Raw genomic sequence first — 21635 nt, forward strand, 5'->3', positions numbered from 1 at the left:
GGACTTGACAACAGAAAGTCTATTTAGATTTCCCAGTTTTAATACTATCTAGCCAGTAAACTTGAGTCTATAATCTCAAGAGCCTCTGTTTCCTTCTGTGTCCCATGAGATAGGTGATAATGCAGCCTGCACTGGCCACCCCAGGACTAGCTGTGAGGCTCAAATAGAAAGGCACTTCATAAACTCTCAAGTGCTATAGAAATACTTTTTAAAGCAGTGGTATTGTTCTTAAAGGAATAAAGCATAGAAAATTTAGGAGAATACATGTATGTTCCTTAAGATATCTCTTGCACAGAGGAAGGTAATTTGATAGTCAAGAATGCAGATGCTGGAGCCAAGCTACCTGTGTGTAGGTTCTGATAACACCTTGTCCTAATAGTGTGCCCCTTGACAAATTACTCCACTTCTCTGTGCCTCAGTATCCCCTTCTGTAAGCACTGTGTGAGTGTCTGATAAATAAAGAGCTGTTGTCTTAACTATACTTCTGGCCAAAGGTCTGATGCATTAATTTAAGTCTTGCAATGTTGAGGTTCACTGGTATTGATTCATACCTTAGATTCTTGACTCTCATAGGGTAATATATTGGCATAGGTAGGTTTTAGTTCTAAATGTGCTGGAGTTTGCCAGTTTTGCTATTTTTTTTAACCTCTCTCTTAAAATGGTAGACAAATAAAAGACTCTAGAGACCAAACAACAACAACAACAAAAACACACACACAAAAAAAAAACCCCACCACTTTTTCTCTCTACTTCCCTCACAGATTTCTTAACACTGGGGGGCTTGAGACAACCAACTACTTAGGAATATCTTACTTGGGGAACGTGGGTGGCTCAATCGTTAAGTATCTGCCTTCGGCTCAGGTCATCATCCTGGGGTCCTGGGATTGAGCCCCACGTTGGGCTCCCCTGTTCAACGGGAAGCCTGCTTCTCCCTCTACCATTCCCTCTGCTTGTATTCCCTCTCCCACTGTCTCTCTCTCTCTCTCTCTCTGTCAAATAAATAAATAAAAATCTTAAAAAAAAAAAAAAAGAAAAGGAATATCTTAATTATTTTTTCTTAGGAAACCAGAGAAGAGATTATCTTTCTTGAGTAGCTAAGCAATAATTTTTACTTTGCATTTACTTTCTTGGCTGAGAGGGAGTAGGAAAATAGTAGAGGAAGGCAGATCTTCCCGTGAGGGCCTGCGCCCCATAGGAATGATTAGAACAAGGGAGAGCTAGGCTGTGGTCTGGGTCCTGAGAAAGACCCATTTACAATAATATTCTTCATTATGGGAAACAGGAGTGTGTTTCCCATAATGGGAAGTACTGTCACAGAGCTTCCCTTAGCAGAGTGTCAAGGGGAGCCCCTGGTTTGTGGGGATTGGAACAGCCGCTGTCTTCCCCACCACTTGCTCTGCTTGGCAGAGGATCTAGGGCTGCCAGGGGGGCCATCTTGTCAAAGCCGCCCATCATCACAGAAAGCAAGTGGGAACCATTTCCCCTCTAAGCAACCGCCCTGCTTCATAAGTCCCATAGGATTATTCCGTGAGGCCATGTTCTTGGAATGCTTCTGCTGCCTCTGCTCCCTCTATCCACTTTGGATATAGTACACATGTGAGGCCTAAAGGAAGGTTACTGGTTGTGAAGGAGTCAACAATGGGAGGCAACACTGCACAGGCAAGGGAAGTGCAGTTGCATCCCCAACAGCAAGCCACTTTCCAAGTACTCTTCACAAACAATAATATAGAAAGCATTCCTTGTTACCTGTCAGACTGTGGAACCCTAGAGTCACTGCATTTGTGAGTATGAGTAGCTCATTAAGAAACACCAAATATCCTGATCTCATGGGATTGAGCCCCGAGTTGGTGCTGGGCATGGAGGCTGCTTGGGATTCTCTCTCTCCCTCTGCTCTTCCGGTACACACTCTCTTCTCTCTCAAGAAAAAGGAAGGAAGGAAGGAAAAGAAGGGAAGGAAGGGAGAAAAAGAAAGAAAAGGAGGAAGGAGGGAAGGAGAAAGAGGCAGAGAGGGAGGGAGGGAGAAAAGAAAAAGAAAAGACAAACCAAATGTCAATCAAGGCCTTTGGCTTATTATCAACTGATAAATATGAATATGATTTCCTGACATTCATCATTTTAAGCAGTTAACTCTTGAGTTCCCCTGTAATGCCTTTAATTGTCATACAGATAGAAAATCCTTTTTTACCCTGAACACCTGTATTCTAATTTGTGCTCTCTCGTTTGGCTTCTTTTTGTGAACACGTGTGCATGCATACACATGCACACACGAGTACATAGACACTAAACTCCTATTTGTACTTACCATATGCACACACATATCCATTTAGCTAAATTTTAAATACTTCTGTGCTGTTACTTTGGTTGAAATAAATTAGCAGGGTAGTGAGGTGTATTCTCCCTACAGGGAGAAAGCTAACTGACGTGCAGTGAATGATTAAATGTATACAGGGGCGTGGGGAGCTAACTCCTCTTCAATAGGGGTGTGAAATTGGGATGGAAGGCTCCTCTCCCAGGGGCCTTGCCTTTATTAAAAGACTTAAGAGCTTGGGAGATTTCTTCAATAGGAATTGGGGTATCTGTGAGTCTTTTTGGAACAGTATGGAAAGCTGAACTGTGCTTAGGAACTCTGCAAGGTCTTTTTGATCCTTAAAGGTTTTGATATAAAAACCTATCCAGGTTTTCATAAAAGTAGTAAAGTGTTTTCAGTCTTTTATCAATCCATTCATACCCTTAAATAACCTTTCCCCTTTTGTGGAGTAATTGCTTTAACCTCCCCCCACCCAAAACCCTGACCTTTTCTCCCCTCATTGTTTTATTCTTCAAAACAGGGTCCTTTTTAATGCAAGGATTCAGATATCTTTATTAGGGTCATAATAGTCAGCAATTTCCATTTAATGAGCTCAACAAAATCTCTTTACAAAGAAATGCAGGCTTCAATTCGCCAGTTATTTCTTTTCCTGCAATTCCCAGGAATCCAATTAAGTATGACAGTATGATCTATAAGATGATATACCTGACTATGGAAAGCCCAAGCCTAGAACAGATCTTTGAGCTCCAACTCAAAATTAAGATTGAAAGAAAGGAACCCAGCTTAAATGAGCTGAAACTATAAAAGTAGAAACTATAGTCATTTCCTCCAAAATGAAGTAAGAAATAACTTGGAATCTATAGTGAAAATCATTAAACTGCCCTATGCCAAATTTAGCTACCAATTAAGATCCCTTTTTTTTCTTTCTTTCTTTTTTTTTTTTTTTTTAAATCAAGGGACCTCGGGTGATTTTCACAAAATAAGCTCAGGAGGCTTCAGTTTGCTAAATCTCTGTCATGAAAGATAGCCACCACCAAAATGAAGGGGATACAGCATGAAATTTTACAATGCAACATACTTGGTACCAAAGAATAGTACATTTTTCAAGTTTTGTAGCCACAATGTATAAGTATTAAATACCACCATTTTTTCAATAATAAATTAGTGGATGTATTTTAAGGCATTATTTAACATTTTGATCTAGAGAGGCCATTAAGAAATAATACACTTTTGCCATGTATTTTTAAATATATCAGAGCTTCTCAGGATGATGATCGTTTAATTCTTGTTCTATACATGCTATGTAGGTTGGGTAAAATGGTGTTTTAATGGGAAAAGAAAAGTGTGGTTTGTCAGAGGCAGATGTCAAGTCAAGAACTAACCCAAGACATAGACTGCCTTTCTAATAAAGCTACACCATGTTTCAAATATGTTTTTGCAACTTTTTCCCATTTGATGCAATTGTGCTAGTTATTCAGTGGTCATAAATTAACCTGCAAAAGTTAGCAGTTGTGCCTTGAATTTCCACACAAATCTAGTCAAAGAAGCACATATTTTTGGGAAAAGTATTGATTAGCTCCAGATAACTAGGCCAATAAAACCTTCCTTGACATGTGTCAGAAGAGGAAAAGCCTAGAGAGAAAGATGAGCCAGGAAGCTGGCCTGAGATGAAAGTAGGCTTCCCAAAGATGCCTCAAGTTTTCCCAGTAAAACATGAATTCTTGGAGCCTCCCAGGGTAGAAGAATGAAGCCAGATTGAGCTCCAATAGGCTATTCTACTAAGCCTTTCATATACATTGTCTAATTGCCTTCCATAGTGGCAGGAGAAGGCTGATGGCCTGACCCAACTTGTACCAGGCAAGAGTGTCAAGAGCTTCTCTTTCTTAGAGCTATGGATGGCTAGATACATAGAGGAAGGAAAGTAGAAAATTGGGCCAATAAATAGAAGAACTTCCAAATAGGCTGTCAAAGCAAAAGAGCCTGAAGTGGGTATGAAATACCCAAGTTTGGAGTCAAGATATGAAAAGGTTAGGGAGAAATAGATCAAGACCTCCCATTGGTCAGGATCTCCCTCCCTCAGGGCTGGTTTCTATGTGAGTTGCTTTTCCACATTTCCCATGGAGTCATATGGCACGTATCAGCCTTCAGTTCTGAGGGTCAGAGGGTCATCACAACTCCTTCCTGGGATCTCCCTGGATTTTGAATTTTGGTGCATTCCTGGGCGGAAGGCAGTTACCTACAATCATTCTTTCAGGCATCTGTCCTAATTGGAGTGAGCCGTGGAGCTGACCGTGGTGCTGAAGGTGGGGTAGGACCTATACTAGAGACCATTTAGACTATTCCTGTGTGCCAGCACTACATTTAAATGCTTTGCATGGATCCACTCATTTCATATGCACAGCAACTCTATGAAAGATGTGCTGTTATTCTCATTGACAGATAAGGAGAGTGGAATACAGAGAGATTAACAAACTTGCCCAAACTCACACAGCTAGTAAGTGGGGAATCTCTACACCCTAGAGCTTCACTTGTGGTCACTACACTTGCTAACAAGAATTATTATCAGAGCCATACAGAACTTACTGAATTTTCACTTGCTCAAGTTTTGTCCAAGCAGAAATGAGCTATGGTTCCCTATCTCAAGTTGCCAGGAAGGTGCTGTGGTTTGGCATCTTGGAAAGCCAGACACAGCAGTGAAAACTGGTTGGGTGCACAGAAAAAGAGCGGCTGACTTACTTTATCATAACAGTCATTACACCTTAATGTAATGACTTGTTCCACATCTGCTTTCCTGGTAGACTCAGCTAAGTAAAGAGGGTGCCCATGCATCCCCCACAGCTTACTATAGTGTTTGGTACATAGTAGGTACTCAGCAAACATTTGATGAATAAATGAGTTACTTGTGATCAATATAAAAACTGTTATTATAATATGTACTATTTCAGCATTAATGGAAGCACTGTAAATTTGTTAAAATCTGAAAAAAAAAATAGAAACACGGTATTGTAGAGAATATACTCTCTTTGTGTTTTGTATTTGTCATGCCCCATCTTGGAAGTTACGTCAAGTTTGGAATGCATCTTAATCTCTTACAGCTGCATCTGTACAGACAAATGAAACAGAGCCCTAAGGTCATGATTTGGATAATTTGAATGCCTAAATACATGTATGATTAAACTTGTTATATGTCAGATGTGGTAGCTTGTGCTATATTTGAGATTTGGGGTTTTATAGTATCTCAGGAAGGTAGTTCCTGTTGACATGAAATAACTTTGAATGCCTTTTTTAGAAGGTATATGAGCACTCTGTGGTAGCAGTCTGTAGTGGCAATTTTAGCATATTCCAGCCAGATTTCCCATTTGAAGCTTATTTGTTGTTTGATTTTTGTCAAAAAAAAACATATTTTTGTTGTGTCGTATGAACATGTAGGAGATTTCCATATCTGCCGTGTTAACTCCTCCAGCGTGTGTGTGTTTTTAAACAACATTACGCAGCTGAGCTCTTGGAGGACCGGCCTATTTTGACAGCTCCCCTTAGTCCATGTATCACCAAGCTCGTTCTCTGCCAATATGTTTCACATGATTCTGTGGACATGTGTAGCGCGCCTGTGCAACTTGCAAACACCCATACATTATTACAATAATAATTGGGTTTTGATGCAACTGGAACTCAGTACTACCAAGCTGCCAGCATTTCCTTTTGGCTACCAGTACTAGGCAGGAAAATTATAGTCTAACTGTCTTCCTGTTTATTGATAAACAAAGTAGCCAGCCCAGCAATGGAGCCTGATTAGCAGTTTGCACCCTTTGTGAAAGGATAAACAGAACCCTACTGTTTTCTGTGTTTGACTGCAATTTGCATCTTTAAAGAGGTTGGACTGCCCTGAGATTCATGTTCAACTTCCGAGTGCCTGAATATTCTTTGATATGTTACATGTCAGCCTCCTTATTTTCTTCTCCTTCATCTTGAAACAGTATTTGCCAGCATATCTTTGTTCCCATCTGGCCTACCAGAAGCTTCCAAAGTCACCTGTCTGAAGGAGGAGGGGAGGGAGGGTGGGAGGAGAAACATGTCTCTGTCTCACCACAGTTGAATTTTGCATTCCCAGAAGTCCCTTTAGTGCCAACTCAACTACCATTTTCGAAGAGAGGATGATACGGGAATGAAGAGTCAAAGACAAAAGGGAAACCGCTTACCACTCTCAGTGGTTCCCGGGATCATTTGGGGGGCCCTTTTCCTTCCCTTACCTCTACCCACCCTCCAAAAAATGCCCTCCCCTTTGAAAAGTGAAATATAATATTAGCCTCTACTTCAAGTTTGTTGTAGTGTTCTATTCTGAAATTTATTTGAACCTAATTAGATTCTTTAATCCCCCATAGCTATTTTTAAAATGAGAGAAATGAAGATCATTTTAACTTGAATTTGCATGATGGAAAAGGGAGCATTAATACATGTAAACATGGATTAATCTGTTTAAATAAATTTTTCCCGTAGCCCTTACTGTATGTAAACAACATTTGTTCTGCCTTAGAGATACTGCATGATTGGGCCCACGAGACTGGTTATCCACTGAACAGTTTCCTTTTATAACTTCAAAAGAAATGTTACATATTTATTGGAGGTTGTAGGATGTTAAGTGTAGTTAGACATGAATTGTACCTCAGCTATTTTGTTAATGCCAATAGGGATTAAATTCGATTTTATAGCTGTTGTAGAAGTCTATTTGGTAGCTAACAAGTGGGATTTTTAAATCCTGGAAAACATAATCCTATTATAAAACAGGCAGCTGAATTAACATTACCCAGAAAGGTTCTCTTCATGGATTAGCATTTTTTGACAATAACAAAGAAAATCATCAAATTCTATGGGGATATTACATGCTTTTCTCAAAAGTCAGAAGAGCGAATTGGGAAAAAAAGAGCGAGATAAATGACCAAACATGCTATTACTTAGATGTTTCTTTTAAGAGGAGCAGTGGAGGCTGGAAGAACAGCTGAGTGTGGCCTTGTCTGTAATAATGGCACGTGCTCTGGGGTTGGAAATGGGGCCTTGCTGATTTAAATGTGGATGCTGTACCTTCAGTTGTATGTGATTATTTACATCAGTACTTTTCTACTCCTGGTTTCCTTATGTGGCCACCCAAAGGTAAAAAAGTCACCAGGAACCAAAGTCTGTGAACAAAAACGCAAATTGGTGGTGGAATAAATACTTTGCTACTTCCTGTGAAATCAGTAACGGTTCCCCAGTTATTATTAGAGCCTAGAATCTGAGAATTCTAGAGCTGAAAATGACCTTGACATTTATTTTCTTTCATTTTTATAGTCCTAAGTTTTAAATACTGCAAAAAGATGAATCTTAGTCTCTCTCCCTCATAGACACTCACACACACCACATACATACAGATATACATGGTTAAGTGCCTTTTTATTTTTAAAGAACCTTTCTTTAAGTCTTAGCCATTGGTCTTGGCTTGTGGTGAGGGTTATTATTAGAGCTTGCAGGACTTGCCAATTTTCATTTGCATGGGTATCATCTTAGCAGATAATCACATGGGTTTCAATCACTGGCATATCATTGTGTTAGATAATTGCACAGGCATAATCACATATGGATCTGGAGCAAGTTATCACGTGGGCATCAATTCCATCTATATGAGGAAGGTAATTGCATTAGAAGCAGGAAAGGGTGTGTCTTCATGGCAGATAATCTCATGGGTATCAATCACATTAGATATTGAGGTAGATAATTCTGTATATATCTACCACATGTACTAATGGTGGTAATTACATGCATATCAATTACATCGACACCCAAGTTTTCTTGTAGAGGTTTATATGCGAAGCAGTCATGTGTTTGCTTATGTCAGAGAAAAGGCCTGATGTCCCTGTGCACACACCAGGTCTGGTGGCCACTGGGTGGGTTGGTTTGTGGAGGAAGCAATGCCCTCCACAGCCGAGTCCTGGCAACTCCATGATTAGAGAGCCATTTGAGAATTTTATTTTAAGGCTTTGTCTCCTGTAAGAGTGGAAATACTGGGAAGAATGTGAATGGGTGTAGAAGACATTTGTGATTTGCTACTGAGCAGCCATTCTTCCTTTTTCAGAGGATGGCTTCTCATATCCGCTCCCAGCTCCACCCTGCCAACCCCCTCTCACCGGTTTCTCCACCTTCCCGCCCTACCCCTCCATCCCCGTCCCACCCCTCCATCCCTGCCCCACCCTCCCCGGCAGATATTAAAGGATAACCAATCAGTGAGTTGCATTTTTCTTGCCACAGTGATTGCCCCAGGCCTGAAAACGTGACATTAGCCAATCAGATTCCGTCTAGGAACTATATGGGAAAAGGGGGCAGGAGCTTTTTCCTGGTGGATCTTGTGTGAGAGGAGGCGAACCTGGCCCTGCCTCCACTGTTGGACCTGGGTAGTCCTGTCCAGGATCCACCATGTTATTTGAGAGAGATGGAGACCATGAGTTGGGGGAGGGACAGAGGGAGATGGAGAAGGAAAAGCAGACTCCTCCCAGAGCAGGGAGTCCAATGTGGAATTTGTCCCTTTTACCTAAGTTATCTAGTTTATTGGTAGGATTGTAGTATTTTCTTATTCTTATTTCTGTAAGTTTGGTAATAATTTCTCTCATTCTTGATTTTAGGCATCAGGGTGTTTTTTCCTTGGTCACTTGAACTAAAGGTTTTCAATTTTACTGACGTGTTCAAAGAACCAGTATTTGATCTCATTGATCTTTCTTTTTTATAAATTCTCTACCTCATTTATCTTTAGTCTTTATTATTCCCTTTATTCTGCTTGCTCTGCAGTTTTTTGCTCTTTTTAGGAGTTCTTTTCCTTTTTCTTTTTTCTCTTTTTTTTTTTTAAGATTTACTCATTCACTTGAGAGAAACAAAGGTAGAGGGAGAGAGCAATCCAAGCAGACCGCTGGGCATGGAGTCTGATGCGGGGCTCCATCCCACGACCCTGAGATCATTACTCTAGCTGAAATCAAGATTTGGAGGCTAAACTGACTATCACACAGGCTCCCCTTAGAAGTTCATTAAGGTAGAAGATGAGGTTGTTGACTTGAGGTATGTATGTATGTATGTATTTATATTTCTTAAAGATTTTATTTGACAGAGAGAGAGAGACTGAGAGCACAAGCAGGGAGAGTGGGAGAGGGAGAAGCAAGTTCCCCATTGAGAAGGGAGCCCGATTCCGGGCTTTGTCCTAGGACCCTGAGATCATCACCTGAACTGAAGGCAGATGTTTAACTGACTGAGCCACCCAGGTGTCCCTTAAGGTCTTTTTTAATATAGGTGTTGAGCTATATGCTTTTTTCTCTGTTGTTTAGCTGCACCCCATATGTGATGGTATTTTGTTCTTTATTTTTATTTTTAAAGTATTTTCTTACTTCCCTTGTGATTTCCTCTTTGACCCACTAGTTATTTAGGAGTGTGTTTTTAATCCACATTGTTTGTGAGCTTCCCAAGATTGTTTTCATTTCTCATTTCTAGTTTTCTTCTGTTTTGGCTAGACAGTATGCTTTTTATTTTCTTTTTTTTATCATTTTATTTATTTATTTGACAGAATGTGTGCACAAGCAGGGTAGTGGACAGAGGGAGAGGGAGAAGGAGCTCAGGAAGCCTGATGTGGACTCAGTTCCAGGACTCTAGGATCATGACCTGAGCCAAAGGCAGACATTTAACCGGCTGAGCCACCCAAGTGCCCCTGAATTTATATGCTTTGGTTACCAGATTCTGTGTGTCAAGCAGTTTGTCTCTTTTCTCCTCAGTTTGTCTTTTTTTTTTTTTTAAGATTTTTATTTATTTTAAACCATGCCATGTGAGCAGGAGGGAGGAGCAGAAGGTAAGGGAGAGGGAAAGACGCTTGAGCAGACTCCACAATGAGCACAGAGCCCTACGCTGGGCTCGATCTCACCATCCTGAGATCATGACCTGAACTGAAACTGAGAGTCAGATGCTTTTTTTTTTTTTAAGAATTTAAAAATTTATTTATTTATTTATTTATTTTTTAATTTGACAGAGAGAGAGAGTACATACAAGCAGGGGAAGCAGCAGGGAGAGGGAGAAGCAGGCTCCCACTGAGCAGAGACCCGACATGGGACTCAATCCCAGGACTAGGATCATGACGTGAGCTGAAGGAAGCCACTTAACCAACTAAGTTTAACTGACTGAGTCACTTAGGTGCCTCATGTATTCTTGGGATATTATCACTTTGTGCATATGCTGGGGGAGACTTAAAATCAGAAGTGAATGGGCCGACCCATAAAAACACCTAATAAGAGAACACAAATAACTGAAATTTACTTTGATCTTAAAACCTCATCTTAATAATTCCAAATTCTTTTTTTTTTTTTTTTAATCAAACTTCACTCAAACATTAAAGATACCACCTGTGGTTTGAAATTCACCGTTTTGGGGTGGTCCACACTTCAGTGGAAGTTCAAATAAACAAAAGGCTGGCTAGTGAGAAAGAGGTGAAGTGTAAGGCATGGCTCATTCACAGACCTAATCATCTCTTTTTTCCCTTTCACTGATGACATGTACACCTTCTCAGCTGCTGCAGGTAGATATTTGTGCAACGAATGCGTCATGAATGACTGACTAAACAAATAACTGGTCTTTGGCTGACAGATGTCCCAGGATGTAAGGTGCAGTATGAGAGCTGTTCCAGTCACTCTCCACTCCAGTTTTCCCAGGTACTCTTCCCTCGGCTCAGCAGTGTCTGACTCTCCCCAGGACCATCCTTCCTCAGGAGTCCTTCCAGAACCACCGAGAGTCAGAGCTTTTCCAGCCTGTATTCCACACGTGCTCTGTGTCCTTCCCCTTCTGTAACAGCATCACACCTTTTACACTTGTGCAGTGCTTCTTGTCCTTCGTACTAGCTTGGAAGTCCCATAAGGGCAGGGGTCCCCAGCACCCAGCACTGGACCTGCACATGCAGCTCTCAGTGGAGGTAGAGGTGGCACAATTATACTGCACACACCCTTTTCTGACACTGAACTTCACATAATGAGTTCCGGAACCTATTCCGGACTCAGGGGCTCAAGGGCTGTCTGACTAGGCCAAAACAGGGCAATTCCATCTTCGTCGCCAGCAGTCTCTTTCATAGACAGTGAGATGTAGAATGACTTGTAAAAGTTTCTAGGAAAGTTTTCCTTGCTCTCAAGAAAACCATGGCAAATCAGTCTTTCTTTCCTGCTAACAGTGACAAAGAGGTGTGTTTTACAGTTACTACAAAGGCAGCCGGCAAAGTGGGTACCGAAGTAGGCATCCTTGACATTGCTGAGCTGATGGCTTTGCCCTCTGAGAAGCTCCTCTACCAGTGGACCTTGTCACACAGGTGTCCTTGGTGTTGAATTGATCTAGTCTGAATTGAGTTTTTCCATTCTCTGGAGTCTCATATCCTAACTGAAATGGAACTGTATGGAAAGCATACATGCTTTGGAACCAGGTTCATTGGCTTCAGTTCTTCTTATAGGTGTGAACTTATCCCTGATTTTCTTTTCTTTTCTTTCTTATTTTTAAAGTAGGCTCCACACCCAGCATGGAGCTTGAACTCGCAACCAGGAGTTCAAGACCTGAGCCAAGCTTAAGAGTCAGATGCTCAACCAACTGAGCCACCCAGGTGCCCAGCCCTGATGGGATGGGTGTGTGACTTAGATGAAATTATGTATGTAAAACACTTGCCAGAGTGCATAAAACAAATTAAGTTCTTGACAAATGTTCTTTTTTTCTTTTTTAATTGAAGTGTAGTTGACATATAGTGTTACATTAGTTTCAGGTATACATCATAGTGATTTGACAATTTATAGATGATGCAGTGCTTCCCATGATAAATGTAGTTACCATCTGTCACCATACACCATATTTTTTCCATTTAGGAGATGTTTCACTTGTTGATCTTGAGGGTCCAGTAGGTTGAACTAATGAACAATGAAATGAATAACCCCCAGGTCCTTTGCACATGAAACATTAAGTAGTTTATAATCTAGCACAGCAGTCAGACATTCATAGTTGTAATCACAGTGGGGTTCAGTAGCAGTCCTAATTGGAAAACACGTCTTGCTAAAGGAAGGTGAGAGTACTAGTCAGACACATCTGATGGCTGGAGTTCAGGTCTTGGAGCCATAGACTAGAGTACAAGTTGCAGTTGAAGACGCTGAGGATGTTGTTAATTCTGAAGAAAGAAGATTCAGGGGCACCTGGGTGGCTCAGTCGTTAAGTGTCTGCCTTCGGCTCAGGCCATGATCCCAGAGTCCTGGGATCGAGCTCTGCATCGAGCCCCACATCAGGCTTCTTGCTCCGCAGGAGTCCTGCTTCTCCTTCTCCACTCTCCCTGCTTGTGTTCCCTCTCTTGATGTGTCTCACTCTGTCAGATAAATAAATAAAATCTTAAAAAAAAAAGAGAGAGAAGATTCAAAACCAAAAAAGAGGGGCGCCTGCGTGGCTCAGTGGGTTAAAGCCTCTGCCTCCGGCTCAGGTTGGTCCTGGGATCGAGCCCCACATGGGGTTCTCTGCTCAGCAGGGAGCCTGCTTTCCCCCCTCTCTCTCTGCCTGCCTCTGCCTACTTGTGATCTCTGTCTGTCAAATAAATAAATAAAAATCTTTAAATAAAAAAAAAAAGACTTCAAAGAGAAGAGGGAGTGGAATTGTTGGGTGCTGTTTCAGAGGGCAGAATGGGGGCAGACTCCATCAGCAAATGGCTCGGATACAGATTTTCACTCAACAGGAGAGTGAACTGAGGAAGAATTAGCAGGGCATAAATGCGAGAGAGCAAGTGCCCATGGCGAAGCAGAGGCCTTCCCAAGCCCTCCTCACGAAATGCCCCTGGCAGGAACTTGGACCACCTGGCCCCCAAGTGCTCTTGCAAAGATCTGGATTTGACATTGAACTGTCCAGTTCAGCTCTGATTTGGACTCTAGTAGGTAGATATTCAGAGAGCTTTCCTATTGATACTGTTTTGCTGATTTCCCTCCAGCTTTTTAAAAAAAGTCCCTCCTCTGCTGTCCCTATGACCACAGTCCCCACTTGTTGTCCAAACTGACCTCTCACCTGGAATTGTTTTTTCCACTCTCCCTTGATGACCAGAGTGATCCTGTTCATGCAGGCAGAGTAATGAGATGTGTGCAGCGACAGTGCGGTTTTTAGGGAACTTAAAGGCCTTACCTGCCTTTCAGCCTTTCTATGTTGTGCGCCACAATACCTGAAAGTTTCCTATCCTCTACATCTTCACCTAAGGCTCTGCCTCTGGGAAGAGCTTGGTAAATTATTAATACATGACCCAGAAGGGATGCTAATACCATATGCCTTTTTAGAATTGTGGCAACAAAATATGCCTAACATAAAATTTACTGTTCAGCCATTTTTAGTGTCCAGTCAGTGGCGTTAAGTACGTTCACAGTGTTGCACAGCTGTCGCCGCCGTCCGTCTCCAGAACTTCATCCTCAGTCATCATCCCGTGCGGAAACTATGTCCCCATTAAACACGAACTCCCCCTTCTGTCTTCCCTCCAGCCCTTGCGGGCCACTATTCTGCTTTCCATCTCAGCTCAATTTGTCTATTCTAGGTAACACATGTAAGTGGATTCATGCAGTATATGTACTTTTATGACTTTCTGATTTCACTTAGCATAATGTCCTCAAGGTTCATCCATGTTATAGTACATCAGAACTTCCCTTCTTTTAAAAACTGAATAACAGGGGCGCCTCGGTGGCTCAGTCAGTTAAGGACCTGCCTTCAGCTCAGGTCATGATCCCAGAGTCCCAGGATGGAGCCCCACATCGGGCTCCTGCTCCTTCTTCTCCCTCTGCTGTTCCCCTTGCTTGTTCTCTGGCCCCTCTCTCTCTGTCTGTCAAATAAATAAAATCTTTAATAAAAAAAAAAAAAACGGAATAATATCCCATTTTATGGATAGACCACGTTTTGTTTATCTGTTGATGGACACTTGGGTTGTTTCTACCTTTTGGCTGTTGTAAATAATGCTGCTAGGCACATGGGTGTAGAAATATCTGTTCAAGTCCCCGCTCTCATTTCTTTTGGATATATATTCAGACATGGAATTACTGGATCTTATGGTAGTAACTATCTTTAATTTGGGGGAGTGGGAGGAACTGGCCAGGCTGTTAATATTTTATACTTTTTAAAAACCACATATTAAGGTAAGGAGAAAGAAACAAGTTCATTTGTTTTTTTGGTTTGTTTTTTTTTTTTTCCATTAAGAGGTTTTATTCAAGTTTGGGTTTTTTGCGCCAGATTCCTTTCTCTTTTCTTTTTTTTTTATGTTCAGTTAGCCACTGTATAGTACATAATTAATTTTTGATGTAGTATTCAGTGATTAACAAGTTCATTTTGATGAGGGAGTCCTAAAGTGTAAGCGTCCAGATTCTGTTGAGCTCTGGAAGTTATAGATAAAAAGAATGAAAAGTGAAAGAAACACTCCTCCTGAGAAGGAGAGAGGAAAGCAGGTACTGTGTGACCAGTGTTGATCCTGTAGCCGCTGGCTACAAGCTGGAAGGAAGGAGGGGGGAGGCAGAGAGGGCTGGGGGAGACCCTCTGGAGTGCCTGCAGACTGGATCTAGCTACTTTTGCATCCATTAACTTATTAATCATCAGAGCAACGCAGCAGGTGCTCTTGTTTTTAATGGACAAATTTTGTCAGCTACTTCAAATTTTAATTTTTATTGCTTTTACCAACAACAAAGAATATTTTTAAAAGGGAAGAAATCATTTTGAATCCACCAATCTCACACAAAATTCACTTTACTACTTCCCTGTTCTTTTCCAGGCTTTTTCCATTTGCAGCCATAATTTTTACATGATTCCATAGTTATAATTATGTATTCTCCTTCTTTTATTGCTATAAATTTTTTGGGTTGATTATTTTAATAGATGTACAGTACGCATCTGTGGTTTCATTTCTCTATTTCTCTATTGCTGAATATTTATATTGTCTCCAGTTTCTCTTGCTGAGTATTTAGATTGTCTCCAGTTTTTCACTACAATTTTATGATACTGTTATTATATAATTTTACTATATAATTAGTATATAACTTAAAATTTTGTAACTAGCAATAAAGAGCTTCATGTATATAACTTTTTCCTCCATAAGCTATATTTCTTTTTTTTTTTAAGATTTTATTTATTTACTTGACAGACAGAGATCACAAGTAGGCAGAGAGAGAGAGAGAGAGAGAGAGGAGGAAGCAGACTCCCTGTGGCACAGAGAGTCCGATGTAGGACTCAATCCCAGGACCCTGAGATCATGATCTGAGCCGAAGGCAGAGGCTTTAACCCACTGAGCCACCCAGGCGCCCCTATATTTCTTTTTTTTTTTTTTTTAGATTTTTTTTTTAAAGATTTTATTTTATTTGACAGATCACAAGTAGGCAGAGAGGCAGAGAGAGAGGAGGAAGAAGCAGGCTCCCCGCTGAGCAGAGAGCCCGATGCGGGGCTTGATCCCAGGACCCTGAGATCACGACCCGAGCCGAAGGCAGAGGCTTTTACCCACTGAGCCACCCAGGCGCCCCTAGCTTTTATTTTTATATACAAAAAAAAATTTTATTTTTTTTCTAAAGATTTTATTTATTTATTTGATAGACAGAGATTACAAGTAGTCAGAGAGGCAGGCAGGGAGAGAGAGAGGAGGAAGCAGGCTCCCTGCTGAGCAGAGAGCCTGATGTGGGGCTTGATCCCAGGACCTTGGGATCATGACCTGAGCCAAAGGCAGAGGCTTTAACCCACTGAGCCACCAGGCACCCCCCAAAATTTTATTTTTAAGTAATCTCTACACCCAGCATGGGGCTTGAACTTATAACCCTGAGATCAAGAGTTGCTTGCATGCTGTACCAACTGAGCCAGCCAGGCGCCCCTAGACTGTATTCCCTTAGAATACATTTTAGGACCATAGGGCACCTGGGTAGCTGAGTCAGTTAAGCCTTCGACTCTTGATTTTGGCTCAGGTCATGATCTCAGGGTGGTAAGATGGACCCCACTCAGGGTGGAGTCTACTTGAGATTCCCTCTCCCTCTCCCTTTGCTGCTTCTCCCACTCATGTGCACATGTGTGCATGCTCTCTCGCTCTCTCTTTCTCTCATAAATAAATAAATACAATATTTTTTTAAAATAGTATACATTTCAAGACTAAGATTACCAGATCAATGGGTAGAAACGCTTTTATGGCTTTTGTTGTGTACTGTCAAAATGTTTTATAGAAGGGGGCGCCTGAGTGGCTCAGTGGGTTAAAGCCTCTGCTTTCGGCTCAGGTCATGATCTCCGGGTCCTGGGATCAAGGCCCGCATCTGGCTCTCTGCTCAGCAGGGAGCCTTCTCCCCCCCCCCCCCCGCCATCTGCCTCTCTGCCTCTCTGCCTACTTCTGATTTCTGTCTGTCAAATAAATAAATAAAATCTTTTAAAAAAATGTTTTATAGAAGGAATATATAAAAAATTATCTTTTGAAAGATTGATAATAGGGGCGCCTGGTTGGCTCAGTGGGTTAAAGCCTCTGCCTTCGGCTCAGGTCATGATCCCAGGGTCCTGGGATCGAGCCCCACATCGGGCTCTCTGCTCAGCCAGGAGCCTGCTTCCCTTCCTCTCTCTCTGCCTGCCTCTCTGCCTACTTGTGATCTCTCTGTCACACAAATAAATAAATAAAATCTTTAAAAAAAAGAAACAAGTCTACTTTCTACACCAGTCTACAGTCTCTATGGATCTGACGACTCTAAGAGGTGCCTCATATAAGTGGGATCCTATAGTATTTGTCTTTTCGTGACTTGGTCATTTTCACTTGGCAAAATGTCACTTAAGATTCATACATGTTGAGGCGCCTGGGTGGCTCAGTGGATTAAAGTCCGTTGCCACGGACTGCAGGGAATGTGAAAAGGGGGGTTATTGTTTAATGGATACAGAGTTTCAGTTTGAGAAGATGAAATAAAATCTGGCAATGAATGGGGGTGATGGTTGCACAATCACATGGTGTACTAAATGTACCACTAAAATATATGCCTAGGGGCACCTGGGTGGCTCAATTGGTTAAGCATCTGCCTTCAGCTCAGGTCATGATCCAAGGGTCCTGGCATCCAGCCCCGTGTCAGGCTCCCTGCTCAGTGGGGAGCCTGCTTCTCTTTTCCCACGCCCACTTGCCCATGCTCGCTTGCTCTCTCTCAAATAAGTAAAATCTTTAAAAAATAAAATAAAAATGTATACCTAAAAATAGTTAAAATGGTAAATTTTATGTCAGATATATTTTACCAAAATAAAATATTTTTTAAAAATTGGGACCCAACCGAGAATATGAAGAATATGAGAAGAGATTAGTTGAAAAAAGTTAGCAGTTGAAAAAAGTTGGGTGAGGAGGTTGCAACTCAAAGCAGAGGAAAGAATTAGGGGCGATTATAATTTAGACTCAAGAAAACCAATTCTATCTGAAGGGCATGAACTTGAAGTTTCCTGTCGTCGTGGTAACCGAAGGGGCTCAGGATCCTCTTCGCAGAGAAGAATCACCTGGGCCTGCATGCTTACAGAAGGTCTTTGGCCTGTTAGCGACCTCAGGTCCTAGAGTATCAGTAACTTACAGATTTACAAGCCCTGTTGAAGTATTTGGAGAGGTTTTGCTTGTTCAGTCAAGTACTTGAAGCACTTAAGAAAGAGAAGGTATTAAATCATAAATACAGTTTTAAAAGCTGAAGGGAATTTAATAAAGTTGTAAATGATACCATTGCAATTTGAACTTAAATCGATTCAATTTGAACGAATCCATTTTATTTATAAACAGAAAAACAAGATTATATGCTAAACTCAAAGGCCTAAGGAAAATAGATTTCCGAATTGATAACTTTTTTTTTTTCTTATTAATACAGTATTTATTTGTCTTCCCTCTGTCAAACCCTGAGCCAACCACTTTTCCCAGGCTGCCTGGGGAGGTATAGGAAAAGGAATATACAGGGCAGACGAAACACGGGAGAAAGACCTATGGGAGGTGGAGACGGCTCCTTCACATGGCGAAGAGGATGAGAAAGGCCACCATCAGGCAAAAGAGCCCCATGGCCTCCGAGAGGGCAAAGCCCAGAATGGCGTAGGAAAAGAGCTGTTGCTTCAGAGAGGGATTCCTGGCATAACCAATGATGAGGCTCCCAAACACAGTCCCAATTCCAGCCCCAGAGCCAGCCACCCCTACCGTGGTAGCCCCAGCCCCAATGAACTTGGCTGCTGTATCGATGTCCCTTGAAATGGCGCTGGTTTGGAAGCTGCGGCTAGGAATAAGTGAGGTCAGGGGACGTGGGGCTGCCAAGATGCTGAGGCCCTTATAAGGTGCCTCCTCTGTCAGTGTCTCGGGTGGTTTTAGCACCACTGCAGACAGTGATCGGCTCAACAGCTGGGAGGTGCTCCTGACCAAGAACGGGGTGGAGACGAACTTTGCACAGGCGTACATTTTCAGGGGATGAGGGGCTGTGGCAGGAGAGCTGCTCCCAGGGCCGAGAAGACAGAAAGGCCGAATTGATAACTTTTTAAAACCAAAGAACAGACGCTGTCTTTTCTGTGTACGCAGGCTGCCCTCAGACATTCAAAGAAACTGCTATTGATACCTCCGGTCTGGTAGTTTCTACTGCACAGCATAGTTGCTCATTTATCTGTGGCTCTCTTCCATTAGTACATAAGCTTCCTGAGGCCACAACATTTCCGTCCTCAGCATCTTGTATAGCTCCAGACACACAGAAGGCACACTACTAATGGTTGGGAGAGGCAAGTTAGGGAGAAGAGAGATGCTTGAATTTATCCAGGTGCTGTGCTTGTTGACTTTGTACACACACACCCCTCCCGGATACCTGCAACAACTTGTTTTGTTATCTCTCTGAACATTTGCTAGCCATCCGCTTACCTTCATAGATGACCAGAGCGATATAACCGAACAAAGAAGACTGTTAGTTATTTTATGAAGACTGTAATGAAGACTGTTAGTTATTTTATTTTTCCCCTAGGAACCTTATGCAGTAGTGTTTACACAATGGGTGTCCAGTCCACATTTGCCCACATACTTTCCCGAAAGCAGATGTTACTTTTGTGTGACACCCTTCTGCAAAGGGCCAATGTCACTGAAAACTGTCCTCTGCCATGCTGGGCTTAATTAAGACCACATCTCTGAAGTCCGGAGGCGCTACATTTGGATCAAAGCATCAAGATTTCAAGCTTGGTAACAAATAAAGAGAGGGTTCCCAAAGCATCTTGTACAAGTTAGGGAAGAAATGCCCTTTCTCTGAGACAGGAGCCATGTCTTCATGCATGGCTTCCTCTTTTGGCGCCTTTCCCCTCGTGGGACAGATCCTGAAGTGAAGAAAAGGACGGCTGTAGGCCCTTGGCTGTCATGCTGTTAGTGATTAGCTGTTTTCAGCAATTATGCCCTTCCATCCAGGGTGTGACGGCTGGCACCTCTGGTAATGAGATGATTTCCAGGGCTTGCGTGTTTCAGGCTTTGCCGGCTTCCTCTTGGCCTTCGCTTGCTGCTCTCCTTGGCAGCTTCAGAGTTTACTGACATTATTACCAATGTGACATGTTCCTCTTGGCCAACACGAAGACTCAGGGAAGACATGCCAGTCTGCCATCAGAGAGGGCCTTTGGAGCTTTGGGAGAGAAACGTCAAGCTGGCTGTAGCGCCCACAGTCGACTCCAGGGACTGGAGACACTGGCTTACTCATCTGGACTCTCAGGAATAGCCCATGCCCAAGTTTTCCCAGTGAGTGGAATTTCCATTCTACATGGAGGAACACAGGAGTTTTTTGTCTCATACACGAGTAGCATTGTTGGTGAAGTTGTCGTACTAGCAAGATAAATCATTCACTCATCAAATACTTATTGAGGAACTACTTTCTGGGGGTGCGGGGCTGGCGCTGGAAGTGATGATGGTGAGCAAACAAAAATCCACCCCCGCCCTGGGTTGATGGGCTGATGAGTGAAACAGACGTCAGCCCAACAGTTGCTGAAATAACAAGTTGTCAGTTGTGATGGGTGATGAGAAGGCAAAGCCCAGCGTGCTGCCAGAGTAGAAAACAGGACTCCGGGCTGGGGAGTAATGGCGTTTGAACTGGGATCTGAAGGGATGAACGGGAGGTAACTGGATTAAGGCGGGAATACAGAGGAGAATGGAACAGAGGAAGAGCCTTTTGGGCAGGAAGGGAGGTGTGTGTAAAGACCCAGGAGCAGCAGGAGAGCTCTGAGCAGGCCCGTGAGCGTGGGGGTGGCACAGGGTAAGGCTAGAGTGAGGGCAGGCGCCACTTGATGCAGGACCTAGGGCCCCGGTAAAGACTCTGCTTGCATTCTAAGAGTAGTGGAAGGCCACTAGGGGTTTTAAACTCAGAGGGGGGCTTCTTACAAAATATCATTTTGGCTGCGGTGCAGTGGATTGGAGCTGGGTGAGAGTGGATGGGGAGGCCATCGTGCTGTCGCCATGGTTAGTGAGAAGAAACAAGGAGATGAGCACAAAAGATATGGGAGACAAAGTTCTCCTTCCTCCCTCCTCTCTCTCCCTTCCTTCCTCACCAAGCCTACCCGCCCAGATTGCTCCAAAAGACATACATGGGTTCTCTTTCTTAGAAGACCTTTATGGTTTTCTAAGTAAAATTCCATCCTCCTGTTCCTGTGGTGAAATTCCTCAAAGAAACAGTTGCCAACAATTCTTTGCCAGATGAAAAATTTTAGGAAAGCCATTTTCCAGCTCTGAAGGAGCAAAGGCCTCCTCACAGTCACAATACACCTTCCCATGTCTCTCCAGAACTCCTCCATCCAGTCCCATTAGAACCCCCAAAGTGAACTGATTGCCATCAATCCCAAAGCCAGCCAAGCAAGGTCACATTTATAGGACTCCCTCCCGGCGACAGTCCAGAAAACAATAAAAACAGATGCAAGCCCTGCTGTGGTAAAGAAGCCCACTTTGGAAACCAGGGGGTCAAGTGCCCATTATCCAGGTAAGCAGGCTCTCCCTGGGAGACCAGAAGTGCATGTCGACATGCCAAGTGGAGAGGGGCTGGAAATCACAGGGGCCACCTGGGAAAGGAGGCCTCAGCCAGGCAGTACTAATAAAACCGGACACTGCCACAGAGCTTGCGTGGCTAAGCCAGCAGTGAGGGAAGGATGAGCTGGGGGAAGGGCCTGCCTTCCTCCAAAATCAATGTCCCTGTTAACTTGGGCAGAAGAAAATCTGACAGCCCTGGAAACCTGCCCATCTGATGAGAAGGAGGAAGCTGAGAAGCAGTTGGAGCCAGAGAAAGCCCAGAGACGCAGGCACGATCAGTTGCCCATTGGGGACCTGGTGGCAAGCCCTCCCTGCTCA

General features: G+C 42.8%; 2 protein-coding genes across 4 annotated transcripts in view; one reads left to right on the top strand and one right to left on the bottom strand.

Moving 5' to 3' along the window:
- Nucleotides 1-21635, top strand: part of CLYBL (citramalyl-CoA lyase) — a 276475-nt gene that overhangs the window by 153995 nt on the left and 100845 nt on the right. The window lies entirely within an intron of this gene.
- Nucleotides 18148-18800, bottom strand: LOC123924941 (ATP synthase F(0) complex subunit C2, mitochondrial). The gene has a single exon (XM_045977931.1). It carries the CDS (start codon nucleotides 18741-18743, stop codon nucleotides 18306-18308), a length of 438 nt encoding a protein of 145 aa, XP_045833887.1. The 5' UTR covers nucleotides 18744-18800; the 3' UTR covers nucleotides 18148-18305.

Source organism: Meles meles, chromosome 14, assembly GCF_922984935.1.
Source record: "Meles meles chromosome 14, mMelMel3.1 paternal haplotype, whole genome shotgun sequence".
Classification (NCBI taxonomy): domain Eukaryota; kingdom Metazoa; phylum Chordata; class Mammalia; order Carnivora; family Mustelidae; genus Meles; species Meles meles.